The sequence below is a fragment of the Hemiscyllium ocellatum genome, chromosome 17 (assembly GCF_020745735.1).
Source record: "Hemiscyllium ocellatum isolate sHemOce1 chromosome 17, sHemOce1.pat.X.cur, whole genome shotgun sequence".
Taxonomy (NCBI): Eukaryota; Metazoa; Chordata; class Chondrichthyes; order Orectolobiformes; family Hemiscylliidae; genus Hemiscyllium; species Hemiscyllium ocellatum.
The window spans coordinates 53,514,712-53,533,737 of record NC_083417.1 but is presented as its reverse complement, the minus strand read 5'-3'; the positions used below and the strand labels follow the sequence as shown (position 1 = coordinate 53,533,737).

The window sequence follows — 19,026 nt, the reverse complement described above, 5'->3', positions numbered from 1 at the left end:
TGGAGTGTAAGCACATGAGAGTGGGGTTTTGTTAGTGTCACACCACAGCGAGCTGTATTGCTGTGGCTAATAAGTACTAATTTGGTCAGGAGATATTTTTAGCTAACTGTGAAGTGTGTTTGTATTGGACTGTGTAATCGGACACCTTTCATCGCCTTGTGACTAGACTCTTTGTACACTGTGTCAATGTTAAAATGTTCAGTTTAGTCTAACAGCAACAAGTAATGTACCGTATTTCAGATCTATGACAGGAGAGTGACAGTTATTAGTCGACCAGTAATTCACAACTTGTGTGGCCTTTTTGCTATTTAAAAATACATTTCAGCGGTTATCTTTCAACTTTTAGCTGTAGTAACTGTGTGTCTCAGTTATACAGAAATCTAATCTATAATGAAGACAGTAAGACTTTCTGTAGAGTTGAATGAATTGCAGTTCAACAAGTGAATTAATTGTTAGTTATTTTTCCTTGCTGTAAGGTATAATGTATAGACTTGCAACAATGTGACTTAAAGGTGTGTTCTTGATGGCATGATCAGCATTGTTCCAACAATCTTATTGTCAAAATTGGACAGATAAATTGTGTGGTTTGTAGATTGAGAGGTTTCCATGTAAAAATTTGATAGCATATTTGCTGATGCAGCATTCATAACTACCCTGCTGAGTAGTTTATACGATGAGACATTATGTAAATATGTCTCTCTGTTTTGGTCCCGATTTTCGATCTGCAACCAGTAAGATGGAGTTCAGTGCAATTCTGAGATTGTACTTGCCTGATAAAGAGATACAATTATCATTTTGGCTATATCAATAAGAGATGCAAATAAAACTAATATCTAATCCTTTCTGTCCTTATTTTCTGCTGTACTTCCTTTCTCCCAAATGCCAGAGGTAGTTTCTTTACTTAGAGTAGTAGGGGCGTGGAATGCACTGCCTGCAACAGTAGCAGACTCGCCGACTTTAGGGTATTTAAATGGTCATTGAATAGGCGTATGGGCAAGAATGAAATGTCTTCAGATTGGTTTCACAGGTCAGTGCAACATTGAGGGCCAAAGGGCCTGTACTGCACTGTAATGTTCTAAGTTCTATGAATTGATTTAATATTAATTGTTGGTTTGTAATATGTAAGACTGCCTAGCCCTTCATGAAATCTGTAGCTATAAATTTCTTTATCCTATTCCAGTTTCTTGAATATCTGGGCAGCACAGTGGCTTAGTGCTTAGTACTGCTGCCTTAAAGGGCCAGGGACCTGTATGTTTGTATGTTCTTCCTGTGCCTGCTTGAGTTTCCTCTGGGTGCTCTGGTTTTCTTCTACACTCTTGTCTGAACGGCATGGTGGCACAGTGGTTACCACTGCTGCCTCACAGCGCCAGAGACCTAGGTTCAATTCCCGCCTCAGGCAACTGTCTGTGTGGAGTTTGCATATTCTCCCTGTGTCTGCATGGGTTTCCTCCGGGTGCTCCGGTTTCTTCCCACAGTCCAAAAATGTGCAGGTTAGGTGAATTGGCCATGCTAAATTGCCCGTAGTGTTAGGCAAAGGGGTAAATGTAGGGGAATGGGTCTGGGTGGGTTGCTCTTCAGAAGGTCGGTGTGGACTTGTTGGGCCAAAGGACTGTTTCCAGACTCTTAAGTAATCTAATCTAAAAAATGTAAGTGATCTAATCTAAAGATGTGCTGGTTAGGTGGGTTAGCCATAGGAAATGCAGGGTTTTATAGGATTAGGGTAGGGTGGTGGGTTTGGGTGAGATGGTCTAGGACGATCAGTGGGCAGAATGACCTGCTTCTACACTGTAAGGATTTTATGATTCTATAATCTTTTGAGGTAACACTTATTTTTCCCCACGAGAGGTCCGAGTCACCTGCAGGTCAATAAAAGTGGCTTCAATGCAATGCAACAACTGACTACTATTTCTGTTTCACTGCCTTATTGCTGCCCTGGCACTGTTAAAATGGCTTCCACACAGAAATGTAGCATACTTTCTTTAATATGCATGGAAAACTCATTTGCTAATTCCATCTTTATTTCTAATCTAATGACATAAAATACATCCTTTCCAAAATATTTAATTTGCAGATGATCCTTAGCTCAATCTAACACTCACGGGGCTTCATTTATTAGCTTGTATTTCCTCGAACTCTCGTGGTTATTACATCTAGGCATTTTGCTGAGAAATCCAACCAACTGGCATAATTTTGGTGCACTGGACTGAGCCCTAAGATGAATTTAGCCTCAGCATTGATTCTTCCTGAAATATTAATGCAGAACTGCAGATACATATTTGGTACTTTTGCTGCAGCTTGCTACTCATGGAAATGATCGAACTTCTTTCATATTCCAACTGGAAGATTGTCATTAGTGCACATGCAGTAGCCCCCTCACCACCACCCAATTCCCCCGCCCCAAAAATGAAACAAGAATTGCATTTCTGGGATTGCTATTTTGAACCATGCCTTTGAGGATTGTTTGTTGGGTTAGTTTGGGTTAACCTACATTTTGCATTTGGAGCTTACAGGTGCTTCAGGTCCCACTATGTCCATTTGAAAAGTTATGATTACTTTCTCAAATGAATGCTGTGGACAACTGAAATGTTATCTGAGCAAGAATGTCATCTGATGCAATTCAGGCATGTTTCAGGGATGGCAGATTACCTTGCAATATTCTGTGGTCTTTGCTGATCTTGTGTTTGAAAAGTGGACAGCCATGTTAACTTCTGCTTTCTTCTGTGAATTATGTGTGAATTGCAAGAAGCAGCAATATCTTTTCCAGATTACATTGCTTGAATGGAAGCAAACTTAAACTCTGTTTTCTCTTGATCCTGTTTTTCAGGGTGGGACAAACATTCATATGGCTATCATGGAGACGATGGACACTCCTTCTGTTCTTCAGGTACAGGACAGCCATATGGTCCCACTTTCACCACTGGCGATGTCATTGGCTGCTGTGTTAACCTTATAAACAACACCTGCTTTTACACGAAGAATGGTCACAGTTTGGGTAAGCCATCACCTCCCATTTTCAAACCCCTTGAGCGAAATATAATTAAGGGACTCATTCACTCAGGGATAATTTGCACTTCAAACAAGCTGAAGACTAAATGCCACTTATTTTGCAAATCACATTGCATTGTCTTGTTTCATTCTCCTTTGCAGTAAATGTGTCTTTTTAACCTGTGTTAAAATCACCAGTATTGTAGCGATACTATAGCTTTAAGAGGTGTTTTATGTCCTTTTTTTCTTAATAAAGAAAGGTTAAAACCGAGGTTCTGCGTGGTCTGCTCAAAGCCAATAAAGTAAACCGCTTGAGAAAACCCTTGGGTTTTTCTGAAAGTTGAACAACAGAAGCAGCTGAGTAGGTGGGGCCGAACTCCCACAGAATTGGGAGTTTTAGTTTTAGCTTTCAGCAGTTGCTGGGGTCTTGAAGCTGAATGTGCAAGCGCTGATCCCTCTTGGTTACAGCTAAAAGCTGCGGTTCTGTTCCTGCTGCTTGAATTGCATGTGCGACAATTTATTTTACTGAATTTGCCTTTGCCAAGGTTATGTTTATGGGATGTTACTATATTGGAAGTTAATTAGTATTAGTTAATATGCATACTTATTTTGTTAAGCACTTCGATAGAGTTATAGTTAAGTCAGTTTTTTTTGTAACGGTTGTATAAAAATAAAATGTATTTTGCTTAAAATCAAGTAGTTTGACCAATTGAATTGCATCTGGAATGCAACGCCTTATCTTTATCTTTTAAAATAAGAAACTGTTAGGGTCTAGGCTATCATCTTAATATATTTTGAGGGGATTTGGATTGGTCCGTAACAAACTGGGGGCTGTTGTAAGGATCAAATTCTGTAATTCCAGATCTGTAATCTGTAGGCAGTGAGTGTTGGGTTTTTAAAAAAATTTTGGCTATTACACCCTATTTAAACTTACCAAATGTATTTTGGGTAGTAATGACTCTTTCAGTCACTAAGTGTTTCCTGGGGGTGGAAGAAGTCACTTGGAGTTTTACAGAAAGGGAGCTGGGCAAAACTTTTGGAATTGGCAGACAAGCTGGAGTTGGGGTTGCTTTTGTCTGTGCGAAAAGGGAGCTAATTGCAGCAATAGCTTGACATTTGCAATTGCTGGAAATGCCATCAGAATCTATGGAAATGGCTAAAATTCAATTGCAAATGAAGCAGCTTGAACATGAAAAGGAAATGAAGCAGTTGAATTACAGTTGAAAGCTGAAAGAGAGAATACCCCTAGCTTAGTTGGGACTGAAAACTCAAAGTTGACTTACACTGGTGGAAGGAGAGTTGAAATGTAGGAGTTGTGATGAGGACAGTGATGGAGAGCAATCCCATTGTAGCCAAAGGCCTGGTGGGATCTGTATAAGTGTATCCAAGAGTTGCCAAGGTTTGACGAGAAGATTGTTATTTTATTTGAGAAAGTAGCTAAACAAATGAAATGAATGGTGACCATGTAGGTATTGTTGATTCAAACAAAGTTGATAGGTAGAGCTAATGAGGTATTTGCATTACTATCAGAAGAGGTGTCTGGGGAATATGATGAGGTGAAAAAAAGCCATCTTAATACCAGAAGCCTACAGAAAATGTTTTAAGAATCTAAGGAAGGAACCTGGTCAGGTGTACATTGAGTTTGAAAGGATCAAACAAAGTAATTTTGATACATGGAGAAGGGCATTGAAAGTAGATCAAACATATGATGCAATTAGAAAGATGATTACTTTGGAGGATTTCAAAAATTCACTTTAAGTAGTGAGAACTCATGTGGAAGAGCAGAGAGTTAAGACTGCAAGATTATCAGTGAAAATGGCAGATGATTATGAGCTTGTTCATAAGTTAAAATTGGCTTCTGACATCAGTTTCAATCTGTGAGGGATATAAATCAGAGGAAGTGGTAAGATAAAAGGAAATCTTATTGAAGATAGTAAAGATAGTTTACCACATGTTAAAAAGGAAATCCATGGAAGAGGAAAAGAAAATAAAATAACTCGTGTTTTCATGGTAATAAAGTAGGTCACCTGAAAAAGCGTTGGAAAATGGATATGGGACACAGGATAAGCTAAATAATTGGAAAATCTAAGGCAGTGATAAAACCAGCATCCTTAATACCCATTCCTGCATTTGAGGAACCTTTTATAAGAGTCTTCATTGATTGCTTAGGATCCCTACCTAAAACAAAAGTGAGAATTAGTATTTGTTGATCATAATGGATGTTTGTTAGATTTCCAGACTCCATTCCATTTTGCAGTATCACAGTGAAAAGGATTGTAGAACAGTTGCTTAATTTTGTTTTGCTAGATTCAGACTACCCACAGAAATACAATCTGATCAAGTGTAAGATTTTACATTAAAATTATTCAAGAAAGTTATGGATTGAATACATTGAACCTTAAGATTCAGGCACAAATTTCTCAGCTAATGAGAAATAAGTGGAAATAAAGGAGTAATAATTCAGTTTAGATAATCAAAATATGTTGTCTTTTCAAACACATTATCTCAAATTGCCAAGAGTGCCGAGTTGTTTGATCTTAATAATCTGGCCAGGTCTTCGAGATGACCAATGTTAAAATCACAAAAAATATTATTTTGGAATTACCTGTTTTTTTTTGTTTTGGTTCCCTGACAGCAACAGTTTATTGGATGGCAAATTGATCCCTTAAACCACCTCAACTTTAATAGGCATAGAGGATGAATTTTTAAAAAAGTGTACTGTATAAAATATATTAAGCAGTAAACTGAAAGTACATCTTAGTTTGCTAATCAAAATTTGCATAATTTTTACACGATTAAAAGGAAAAAGATTAAGTTTTTAGTTCTCAAAGTGGACAGTGTGGTGTGGAAAAGCACAGCAGGTGCTTTTCTGATTAAGGGATTATGCCCGTAATGTCAAATCTCCTGCTCCTTGGATGCTGCCTGACCTACTGTGCTTTTCCAGCACCACATTTTGACTCTGATCTCCAGTATCTGCAGTCCTCACTTTTTCTGTTAGTTCTCACAGTAACTTAATTTCCGTGAACATGGCAGTGGAGACTCCTGTCCCTTTGTTTGCTGCATGCTTATTTGTAGGGTTGATTTACTTGATGCAGAACTAAGCTTTTCAGTCCTCTGAGTTGTAGATAATTAGAGCCTGAATATTTGCAGTCAATGCTCATGTGGAGAATTGTACAGCATATTGAAGCATTTGTAAGTACAATTGCAGACTGCTTACTATTCCAAAGCAAAGCTGGCACTTTCAGCCGCAACAGCATCTATATATAGCATATTTATTATAGTCAAATGTCATAAGTGCCTAAGATGAGTGGTATCAATGAAAACACTGAGCCACATGGGGACATCAGAAGATCTGACCAAAATCTTGACCAAAGAGGAAAATTCTAATAAACATTTTAAATAGCCAAGGGCAAGATATTTAAGAGATCTTTCTGGAGTTTGGGGCCACAACAGCTTAAAACGTTATCTCCAAATGATGAATATTTTTAAAAAAGTGATGTATAAGAAATTAGACTATGAAGAATGTAGAGATCTAATGGCTAGTGGGGCTGGAATAGGCTACAAAGGTTTGAAGGGGTTAAGAACATAGCGGGATTGAAAATGAGGGTTTTAAAATTGGGCCTTTTAGATAAGTAGGTCAACAAATTCAGGGCTGATGGATGTATAAGATTTAGTGACTGAAAATTTAAATTGGAATCTTTGTTTCAGAAATCAGGGCCTGTTATGCGACACATAACTTGATGTTTATTCTTGTATTTTAACTGATTAATCACTGATGTTAATCACTGACATATGCCAGAAATCAACTAAGGAGTTCCCTCTCTCACACTCTTCCCACACTGCTCCCAACATAATTGGATTTGCCCCCTCTCAATCCACTCGCCCACATTCCCATTCATCCCATTCCTCACTTTCATCCCCTCCATTTATCTCCTTGCCCAGTGTTCAACACTAGTCCCACGACCCACTCATTTACCTTAACATCCACCTCTCCCTCATTAGAAACTCTGAGATCTTTGAAAATGTTAACTGAGCATACCACCTGGTCTTGTAAAAGTGGGACATGGTCATTCCATTGCTCTTGTTCGACCCTGCTTTCCATGGATGGTTGCACCAAGAGATTGCTGCTGCTGAAACTGGAACAGGAAGATGTGCTGCAAGGACAGGGACAAAAAGGTAGTATTGTAATTTTCTTCACAATAAGTTGTGGTGAGGGACATGCGATGCGTAAATTTGAAATTTAAAATAGCAGCATATAGGTGGGACATTTTTGTGAAGGCATTTTCCCATGCATTTGGTATTAAAACTGTAGCAGCAGTACAAAGAGAACGTTTCCTTAAAAAGGAAGGGATGACTGATGACAGTCATGAAAATTATTCTTTGAATATTGACAAAAAGAGTCAAACCCCTGGAGTTTCTAAATATTTTACCTTTTAAAGGAGAGGCATTTCCTTGCATTTCAAATCACAGAAGTAAACTGGTAGAGATATTCATAGACACTGAAGCAAGTTGGTCACTGATGCTTACTTCTGATAACATTTGTCTTTCAGAGGAGTTAATAAAGGAGAAAATATTAATTGGAGTTTACAAACAAGTCCCACTATACAGCATTGGATTACAGAGTAACTTAATAAATGGCGAGGTTATAGTTGGACGAATGAAACAAACCTTTATAGAAAATATTGATTTTTATCTTGGGAAATATGGCTCATTCAGAAGTGTTGCCTTCATGGAGGGTGTGGCACTGAGGTCTAAAGGAAGGAAGTCCTGGACTGTTTTCTGACTCTTTGTTATGACTAGATCTCAGGAGGAAGAACCTATGACAAAGGGAATTGGCTGAAATTCAATTATTTGATAGTTTTCAAAAGATTGTAAAACCAAAAAGTGCAGATCAAGATAACAAGGCTGATATGTTTGGCTAATCATCTTCAACAGAAAAACAAAAGATGGATCCTGAATTGAGAGTTAGACCAAACAGCATTGACAGGTATTGAATCAGAATGCACAGCTGAGAGTTGTTACTTTATCTTCAAAAGTACTACTGAGGAAATCAATTTAAATCCCAAGTGATGAGGAATGTGCAGTGGTCCTTCTGGTGGTAGTTCCATCTGAGTATCATAACACATTTTGCACATCCCCAAGTGGCCTGCCATTATAATGTTGTGAGGTATTAAGAAAATGCAAGATAAAATATTAAAACTATTTTTATTGGTGAGGATTACACAAAATGTGTTCATAATTTGTCAGATTGATGTGTATGGCCTACGTAGTGGAGAAACTCCATCTGTCAATTAAGCCTGTACCTTTTAATCTCAACACTAGATTTCAAATAACTATTTAGCAGGGTCTTACTAACTGTGTAGGACTCCTACCTAAAGCCAGGAATGGGAATAAGTATCTTGTAACAATTACGGATGTTTCCACAAGATTTTCTGAAGCAATGGGCGGCACTTCGTGTGGGTTGCGCTTCGGCGGGTCGGTGTGGACTTGTTGGGCCGAAGGGCCTGTTTCCACACTGTAAGTCTAATCTAATCTAATCAATAAAAAGTGAGGTATTGATTACTCAAAGAAATAAAATTTGAATGTTGATATGTTTATATATCACAAGTATTCAAATAAATTATGACTAGTTTATGGTGGAAAATATTACTACAACCTCTTATCAGATAGCATTAACCTTTTGAAGATCATGATTTGGAGTTTATTGTATAGAATATCCAAATGATTGGGATAAAGGAATTCCCTGCTTAGAGTTTGCCATTTGGGATGGTCTCAATGAATCAACAATCTTCAGTCCTTTTTAACTGATATTTGGACATGAGGTAAGAGAACTGCTCGAGTCTATTCGAGAAAGGATGATAAATTAAAGCACAGTTTACACTTGCATCTTAAATCTCAAGTTTTAGAGAGGATCTAACCAAAGTATGAGAGTTGACCAAACAACTTTTGAAGAGTGCGCAACACTGGAAGGAACTGGCAAAAAAGCTGGAGACAAGGTATTAATATTGTTGCACCTCTCTGGAACCACTAAAAGCAAAGTTGTTAAGACCTTATCAAGTCAAAGAAACACAATGGTGTAAATTATGTAGTGAGTACTCTAGACAGGAGAGAGGATCAGCCGATGTGTCATGTTATGATCCCACTTGACGTTATTACCCCATCAGTCGTATTCTAGACAAGAACCTGGCTTGATATACCATATTTTTGTTTAAGCATGAGATTGGAATGCTGCAGATTTTGCTTTAACAATAAAACTGAAGTTTATTACAAAAGAGCTAAAGTAACTTAGTTCACTATACTTTGTGGTTGGCACTGCTGCCTCAAAATGCTAGGGACTAGAGTTTGATTCCAGACTCTGTGTGGAGTTTGCACATTCTCCCAGTATCAGTATGAGTTTCCTCCCACACTACAAAGATGTGCAGGTTAGGTAGATTTGCCATGCTAAATTGCCATAGTGTCCAGGAATGTGCAGGATCAGAATTAGCCAGGGGAAATGCAGAGTTACAGGGCTAGGGTCTGGGTGATTTGCTCTTAAGAGGGGCAGTGCACCAAATGCTCTGTTTCCACACTGGAGGGATTCTATCATTCTGTGTATCTTGCTCTTCTCAGCAGCACTGACCTAAACAGCCATCCTAATCCAAGAACTTAACAAGACTAACGTACTCAAAGTGAAACTGAAACGCTTCCTTTCTCAATTATGGACATTTCCCTTTAGCTTAAAGCTGAAGTTCCAGAACACACTAACCAACCTTGAGGGCCCCATTGTTTTGTGTCCCACATGATAAATAATCTAACTGAACAGAAGTCCATCAGCAGTACACAAAATCCATTACCTCCAAAGCCAGACCTTAAAAACTTAAATCACCCATGACTTCAGAAGTACTTACAACTGAATACTTAACTCAGACATTCTGAAAACCCACTAGTAACCAACTCAACAAAGCAGAAACCCAGATCCTCAAAAATAACAAAAAAATTAAATGTTTAAATCTCACAATTATGATATTAATATATTGACAATATTATAGCAAGGGTGATAGTCAGGAGTGAAGTGTAATTGTGATAAAGTAGGAAATGGAGATTGAACTGAGAATTTTTATTCTGTTTAGAGACTGCATCATCAATTGAATGTTCAAATGTTGATCCTCCAGAAATCATAATAGAGGTGTTTAAAAGGTCTGGTAGCATGATAATTAGTCATTCAGAAAGTTATTGAAGTGACTTAAAGTTATTACAAACTCAAATTGATGGGGGTGAATATGCCAGGTGAATATTTGGCTGATCATGATGAATTGCACGTAAAACAACATCCTTGCAGACTCATTCCAGCAAAATAAACTCAAGTGAGGAAAGAGTTAAAGTTTTTAATGGACAGTGGCATTGAACTGAGTCATAGTAACTTGTGCTCACCTCTTTTTTTGATATTGATGAAACTGGATGGGTAGCAAAGATTCTCAATTGATAGTCACAAAGTCAACACAGTAACAAAGCAATCGCTATTCTATTCCAAGATTGGAAGACAGCATTGAAAGACTTGCACAAGCACAATTCTTCACCAAAATTCAATAGCGAAAAGAATATCACGTGTTCCATTGCCTAACAACATGAGGAATACCAGCTTTTCAAACATCAGGTGGACTTTATTAATGCAAAGTCTCTTCCATTTGGAATAAAAGTATATCAGCAAAGCTCTAATGATTAACCAACAAAACCGTTGAAAGGCTATGTAATGCATGGTTTACTTCAATGATTTGGTTATATTCAGCCAAACTTGGAAATAACATGTACACCACTTGGTTAAACTGTTTGATCGATTATAAATTTTGCTAAAAGTAAGTATTTCCAATGCAGAAGTGACATATTTGAGCCATACTATGGGACAATGCTAAATTGCACCTTGAAGTGAAAGTATTTGAAAGGGAAAAGCTGTTTTGAATTTTCCCATGCCTGGGATGAAACTCAAAATATTGCATTGAGTGGATGTTATCAGAAGTTTGTTCTAAACTTCAACATTATGGTGATTCCTGACATTTTTTAAAAAAGAAAACAGAAAATTTGAATGGACACAAGAATGTCTAAATGCGTTTGACAACATGCTGTATGATTGTATAAAAGTTGTATTGACAACTGCAATTGTTTTAGCAGTATTGAATTATGCAAAACCATTCAAACTGGCTATTGATGCCAATGACAGTGGTATACATCATTTTACAATAAGAAGATTCAGTGGGGATTGAATGGCCATCAGTCATTTCTTGAAGAAACTAAATACATATCAAAATAAATATTTGGTTCTGAAAGAGTCATCCAATCTTGTGTTGGCTGTCTAGAATAGTCAGTTTCAAATTGACGTTACCAACAGTTCTAGAAAAACTTACTTGTATGGACTATGATTTTTTAAAACTAGTTTGGATCAAGAACTTGTGATGTTTTGGTGAAGTTTAATCCTCTAATATATAATTTAAAATTATTTAACTATTATAACTGCCTTATCAAGAATATGTGAAGGATATTAAATGCTATGATTCAAATGGAGTTATGTAAAATAAGGTTGCCACAAAACTCACTGTATGTTAAGGTCAGTATATTTTAAAAATTCATTCATGGGATGAGGGCATTGTGGCTAGGCCAGAATTTATTGTCCATCGCTAAATTCCCAGACTGCAGTTAAGGGTTAATCATATTGTTATGGGTCTAGAGTTGCATATAGGCCAGACCAGGTAAGGATGACAGATTCCTTCCCTAAAGGACACTTGTGAATCAGATGGGGTTTTTCCTGACAATTAACCGTGGATTCATGGTTATCATTAGTCTTGATTCCAGATTATTTTTATTGAATTCAAATCCACCATCTGCTATGGTGGGATTCGAATCCAGATCCCCAGAACAATACTACGAGACTGTCACCTCTCATAAATGGGTGAGTTACTTCTGTTGAAGATTTTTAAAAATAAGCATAACTAGGCCAAACAGTCCTTCTGGATAAGTGAGTTGATCCAGTTTGTCAAAGAGCAGGGACCCACTGAATTGTTAGTGGAAGATTGTTTTTGCTGTGGTGATTTAAGACTGGAAGTGGGCAATCCTGTATTTTCCTCTATCATTTTTATGATTAAGCAGAACATATGATTTTTTTCAAATAAAAGTTGGACCTTTTTTTATGAAATTGGTTGGCATGAGTGATGTATTTTTGTTAAAATATGTTCTATTATCATTGTATACTATTCTAGTTACTGAACATACTGTACTGAATCCAAGAACTACTGAACACCACACTATGTCTATTTAGCTTTTACACAGCTCCATCTGGTGATTGGAATTGAATATTTGAGTATGTGTTTGGGTTTTAGCAAATGCTTGAACCAGTAATACAAAGGCCCCGACTTTCCAAGCAAATACCATGTGATCAACTAGATAGTGCTACAAGTTTCAAAGCCATTTTCTAGTCTGGCTTTCAGAGTAACATAATAAAACATGTCTTGGATACTTTCTGAGCAAGTTGAGTTGGGAAAGACTGGATGTGCTCAGTTTTTTATGCTAGTAGCTCCTGTATAGTAAGTGTAATGGTCTGGTTTGAATGTTGGTAAATGGGTCGGTAAGTGAGCAAGAGGTGTAGCGAGGTAATGGGGGGCTAGGTGGCTGTGGGTAGGGCCATGAGGTGTGTGGCTTGATTTGAAAGAGCATTGGTGGAGAGGCTAGGCAGGTTGGGGGTAGATCTAGGTGGCCAAAGTATGAGAATTGTTCAGGTTAGCCAGTGAGGTGATTAGATTAGATTAGATTAGATTTACAGTGTGGAAACAGGCCCTTCGGCCCAACAAGTCCACACCGACCCGCCGAAGCGCAACCCACCCATACCCCTACATTTACCCCTTACCTAACACTATGGGCAATTTAGCTTGGCCAATTCACCTGACCCGCACATCTTTGGACTGTGTGACGGTGTTGATTACACGTGTCAATTGTAGATTTAGCCAGATGTTAGACTAGATTTTCTAATATTTGCTCACTAACTATTCAGGTAAGTCCCAAGGAATTGTTTGCAGTCTCCTGACTCTGACTCTGAGCTGGAGTCATTCACTGAGGACCCTGAAGAGCAAGGGAATTTCCCATCAGAATTGAAACTTAAGGCATTTCCCACTTAGATTCAAATGTCAATTGAATTAACAGCATCTTGATGTGTATCTTTTGGTCCAATGCCTGGTCTGCAACAAGCTGGAAGGTTTGGCTGAAGGCCTTTAACGATGAAGAAAACCATTTGAGTGCTCTTACACCATCACCTGGAAAGATTGTTATTTTCAGTATCCAATATCTGTACAGGAAATAAACCTGCTACTCTTTTCCAGAAATGTATTCATAGAAAATTCTGTTTGAATACTATAGAATATTTCGTTGGTCTTTATAACTTTACCTTTAATCAGTGTTCCTGGTTAGACCTTTAAGGCCTTGAGTAATAGGAGCAGGAGTAGGCTGTCTAGCCCTTTGAGCCTCTATAATCTGTAGAGTGATGACTGTTCCAGTATTCTTCACACCCACTTTCCTGCTGTTTCCCTTTAACCCTTGATTTCCTCTGCTGATCAAAAACCTATCTATGTCAGCCTTAAATATACATAAGGACTTTGCACTCATAGTTCTGTGGCAAGGACTTCCAAAGACATTTTACCCTCGGGAAATTTCTCCTCATCTCAGTTTTAAATTGGCACCCTTTAATTCTAAGACCATGCCATGTTTTCCTACACTCTCCTGTAAGGGGAAACATCCTCTCCGCATTTACCCTGTTAAGACTGTTAAGGAGTGGTGAAAAATGTGGTGCTGGAAAAACACAGCAGGCCAGGCAGCATCCGAGGACCAGGAGAATCGATGTTTCAGGCATAAGCCCTTCAGGAATGAGGCTGGAGTGCCTGCCAGGCGGGTTGAGATAAAAGGTAAGGGGGAGGGAATTTGGGGGAGGGGCACTGGGAATACGAAAGGTGGAAGGAAGTGAAGGTGGAGGTGATGGGACGGAGAGGGAGTGGGGGTGGAGAGGTCGGGAAGAAGATTGCAGGTCAAGAGGGTGATGCTGAATCCGGGGGTTGGGACTGAGATAAGGTGGGGAGAGGGGAAATGAGGAAGCTGGAGAAATCTACATTCATCCCTTGTGGTTGGAAGGTTCCTAGGCGGAAGATACGGTGCTCTTCCTCCAGGCGTCGTGTGGTCAGGGTCTGGCGATGGAGGAGGCCAAGGACCTGCATGTTCTTGGCAGAGTGGGAGGGGGAGTTATAGTGTTCAGCCTTGGGACGGTTGGGTTGGTTGGTGCGAGTTTCCCCAGAGGTGTTCCCTGAAATGTTCCGCAAGTAGGCGGCCTGTCTCCCCAATGTAGAGGAGACGACATCAGAAGCAAAGGATACAGTAAATGATGTGTGTGGATGTGCAGGTGAATTTGTGACGGGTATGGAAGGATCCATTGGGGCCTTGGAGGGAAATGAGAGGGAAGGTGTGGGCGCAAGTTTTGCACTTCTTGCGGTTGCAGGGAAAGGTGCCAGGAGTGGAGGTTGGGTTGGGGGGTGTGGACCTGACGAGGGAGTCACGGACGGAGTGGTCTCTCCGGAACGCTGATAGGGGTGGTGAGAGAAATATATCTCTGGTGGTGGGGTCTGTTTGGATTTGGCAGAAGTGACGGAGGATGATACGATGTATCCGGAGGTTGGTGGGATCGAAGGTGAGGACCAGTGGGGTTCTGTCCTGGTGGTGATTGGAGGGGCGGGATTCAAGGGCGGAGGTGTAGGAAGTGGTGGAGAGCATCGTCGACCATGTCGGAGGGGAAATTGCGGTCTTTGAAGAATGGGGCCATTTGGGTTGTTCGGTAGTGGAATTGGTCCTCCTGGGAGCAGATGCGGTGGAGATGAAGGAATTGGGAATATAGGATGGCGTTCTTATAGGGGGCAGGGTGGGAGGTGGTGTAATCTAGGTAGTTATGGGAGTCGGTCAGTTTGTAGTAAATGTCTGTGTTGAGTCGGTCGCCCGAGATAGAAATGGAGAGGTCGAGGAAGGGGAGGGAGGAGTCTGAGACAGTCCAGGTAAATTTGAGGTCGGGTTGGAAGGTTTTAGTAAAGTGGGAGCACGAGGTAGCGCCAATACAATCATCAGTGTAGCGGAGGAAAAGGTGGGAGGTGGTGCTAGTGTAGCTGAGGAAGATGGACTGTTCCACATATCCGACGAAGAGGCAGGCATAGCTGGGGCCCATGCGGGTGCCCATAGCTACTCGTTTGGTTTGGAGGAAGTGGGAGGATTGGAAGGAGAAGTTAAGAGTGAGGACCAGTTCAGTCAGTCGAAGGATGGTGTCGAAGAAGACTGTTAAGAATCCTACATGCCTCAATGAAATCTCCTCTCGTTCTTCTAAACAGCAGTGAGTAGAATCCCAATCTATTTCACTTCAAATAAGACAATACCTCCATACCGGGGATCATCCTTTTGAACCTTCTCTGAACTGCCTCCAAAGAAATTATATTGTTTCTTAAAGAAGGGAACCAAAACTACTTTGAATACTGCAGATATAATCAAAACTGTACAGTTTCAGTAAGACTTCCTACTCTCGTATTCAAATCCCCTTGAAATTAGGGCCAACATTCCATTAGCATTCCTGATTACCTGCTGCACCTCCATACTAGCTTTTAGGTTTTCGTTCACATGTACCCACCAAAGACCATTTGTGTTGCAGCTTTCTGCACTTTTTCTCCATTTAGATAATACAATTATTTTGTTCTCTTCCAAAATGAACTTTGCATTTTCCCACATAATACCCAATTGCTAACTTTGTGCCCACTTATCTCTTTCTACTGTATCCCTTTGGCAAGCTGCTTTTACACCTATTTTTGGGTTGTCTGAAAATTTGGCTATTATATTTGCTTCCTTCCTCCAAATCATGCATATGTATCATAAATATATCATGGTCACAGCACAGATCCCTATGGAACCACATGGGCCACAAATCTGAAAAAGAACCCCATATCCCCACTCATTCTTCCCTGCCCATGAGACAATTTTCTATCCATGCCATTGGTCTATCTCCAACAGTGGGTTCTTATGACTTAACCTTTGTGAAATACCTTGTCAAATGCCTTCTGAAGTCCACATGCAACACATCTACTGGATCCCTTCTATCCACTCTGGTTGAGACTTGCTTGGAAAATCTCCAATAAATTAATCACACGATTTCACTTTCATTAAGCTAAGCTGACTGCTTGAATAGATTATGATTTTCCAGATGATCAATAATTGATTCCATGCTTTTCCAGCATTAGACGTTAGGTTAATTGGCTTGTATAGTTACTGCTTTTTGCTTTGTCCCTTTTTTAAAATAGGGGCATCACTGGCAGTTTTCCCATCTTCTGGTATTTCTCCAGGGTCCTAAAAAGTTGCAAGCAATGCATCCACTATCTCTAGCTACTTCTTGTAAGATCCTTTATGAAGATGTGGGTGTACTGTACCTTTAAGAAAGTTAAAAGCTAGCAGAACTGCCTGACAGCACCAAATGTACTCAACAAGATACAATGTAGCATGTAGGCCAGCAGTTTGGGTAGCTGGCTGCCTGGAGACAAAAAAAAATTGAATTAGGCCAATCAGTTTAACTTATACCCCGAAAAATATCAAGTTTGAATTTAGTATATTGACAATCTTAAAAGCCAATGACACAATCCGATTCTTTGGGGGGGATATGAGACTGTGGAAAATTGAACAGTTAGGAGGAGTACTGCCATGCCACCAACATGTCGAGTCCACCTGAAAAATAGCTCTCTTAAAAGTACCTTGATCGATCAGTGAGCTGTGAAACAGACATCCCTCAGAAGAAGAAAAGACAACTAAGGAAGAGAAGATTTGACGACTGGCTGGTTTTGAAAGCTTGAAATTTTGGTAAACCTTAATTGGGGGATTTTATCGGGGAGTAGTATTATAGAAGGGAAGGATTAAGATAGTTTAGAGAAAAGAGTTGTAAATAGTTGTTAGTTAATTATTCTCTGTTATACTGTACGAAATAAAGTTGTTAATTTTTACCTTAAATAGTTTTTGGCCTCTCGAATTTTCACAGATTACTGCACAGGATAAATCTTTTCTGTGTTTCTGATTTAAAGTAAGCAGGAGGATTTACCCTGTGTCGTAACAAGCTCATTTGCCATTGTTGTCTTCCCCACAACTATCTCCCCAGATTTGTTTTCTAAGAGGTCTGTGTTCATTTTGATTTCATTCTTTACGTATTTAAAGAGGCTCATTTGTTGTCAGTTTTTATAAACCTCACTAGTTTGTCTTCATACTTTATTTTAATTACTTTTATAGTCTTAATTACTTTTATAATCCTACTTTCTTGGATTTATCTCCGTACTCAAGGCTATCATTGACTTTTGCCTCCTGGTATGCTTTTTTTCTCAACTAAATACTCTCCTTAACTTCCTTGTTTGGCTATGGTTGATTTGTCACTCTCTTTGAATCTTTCTTCCTGATGGAACATATTTTTGCTGAGACTCATGAATAACCTCAAGTGCCTGCCACTGCTTGCTTTCTGTCATTCCTGTTAGTCTATCCACCTAGTTCATTTTAGATAACTGTATCCTCATTTCATTGCAATTTCCTTTATTGAAGTTAAATACAGTTGTTTCTGACACAAGTTTCTAATTCCTAAAATGAATATTAAATGATATCATGTCAGTACAGTGGCTTCCTAAGGGATTGTTTACTCTGTCATTTATTAAACCTGCCTTGTTTACCCATTATGAAATCCAAGATAGCCTGCTCCTTGGTTGGCTCCATGACTTATTGCTCTTAAAACTATCCCTAACGTACTCTATGAATTTTTTGTAGTACCTACCTTCTTCAGTTTGATTAACCCAGTTATATTAAAGTTACCATGATTGCTGCTGTATCCCTTTTCCCTCGTCTTATTACTTGATGTTTTATAACCTTTCTTAGAGTGGCTATTTCCCTTCATTAAGAGGCTGTATGGCAGATCGGTTTATTTGAAGGAATCACCCTGAAGGGCAGGCTGTTACTAATCATGTACACAAGGATTAGTGCTAAATGCAAAGCAATCTATGCACGTTCTATATAAATATTTTGGAGGTGGAGACCAATTGTAAATCTGCTGATTATACCAAGCTGGGTTGGAAGTGGAGGAGATGCAATGAGCCGTCAAGAGAACAGCCTAAATGAACGGGTTAAAATATGATAGATACAATATAATGTGCATAATTGTAAAGTGATTCACTTCGGTAGAAGAAACAATTGAAGAATATTACTTTAATGATGAGAGGTAGGGGTGTGTAGGTGTCCAAAGGAATCTGGGTGTCCTTGTTCTTAAAGTACAACAAGCAATTAGGAAGGAAATGGTAAATTGCCCTTCATCTCTAGTGGATTTTAGTATAGGAATAAAGATGTTGTGCCACAGTTGTGTCAAACTTTGCTGATAGTTTACCTTCAGTATTGTGAATAGCTTTGCTCCTCTTAGCTAAAGAAGGATATACTGCATTGAGAGAGTATAATAGTGTTTTAGCAGATTAATCCTGGGTTGGCAGGATTGTCTTTTGAGAAAACTGAGTTTACATTGTCTCGATGCTCCAGTGCAGTCTCCTTTACATTGGTGAGACCAAATGCAGACTGGATGAACAGTTTGCAGAACACTCTGCTTTGTGTGTAGGAATGACCTTGACCTTTCAGTTGCTAGCCATTTCAATAAACCATCTAGCTTACATGCTAACATTTCTGTCCTGGGCCTGCTCCAATGTTCCAATAAGGCACAAACAAGCTTGAGGAACACTGCCTAATTTTCCTTTTCTAGATCTCAGTATTAAATGCCACAACTTCAAAGTCTGACTGCATTATATCTGTTCTCAACTTTTCTTATATTCTCAAAACTTTGCCTTGTTTACTTTGCTGTCAGTAGAAAGGAGCCATTCTCTTTCTTTCACACCTAATTACATCTCTTTCTCATTCACTACCATTAACAAACCCTTTGTCTTTTTGCACCAGATATCATCTGATCCCTTCGTCCCTCCTCCAGCTCTGCCATAAAATATATTT

At 39.1% G+C, this 19,026-nt stretch overlaps 1 protein-coding gene across 4 annotated transcripts in view; it reads left to right on the top strand.

Annotated features, from left to right (window-relative positions):
* ranbp10 (RAN binding protein 10) overlaps positions 1–19,026 on the top strand; it is a 153,837-nt gene that overhangs the window by 80,229 nt on the left and 54,582 nt on the right. For all 4 annotated transcript variants that reach the window (XR_009645616.1, XR_009645615.1, XM_060838170.1 and 1 more), the window contains exon 4: positions 2,825–2,992. Coding sequence is in view for 2 of the 4 variants with exons in the window: in XM_060838170.1 (XP_060694153.1) it covers positions 2,825–2,992 (168 nt within the window). In the remaining 2 variants the exon portion in view is untranslated. The remainder of the gene's footprint in view (positions 1–2,824; positions 2,993–19,026) is intronic.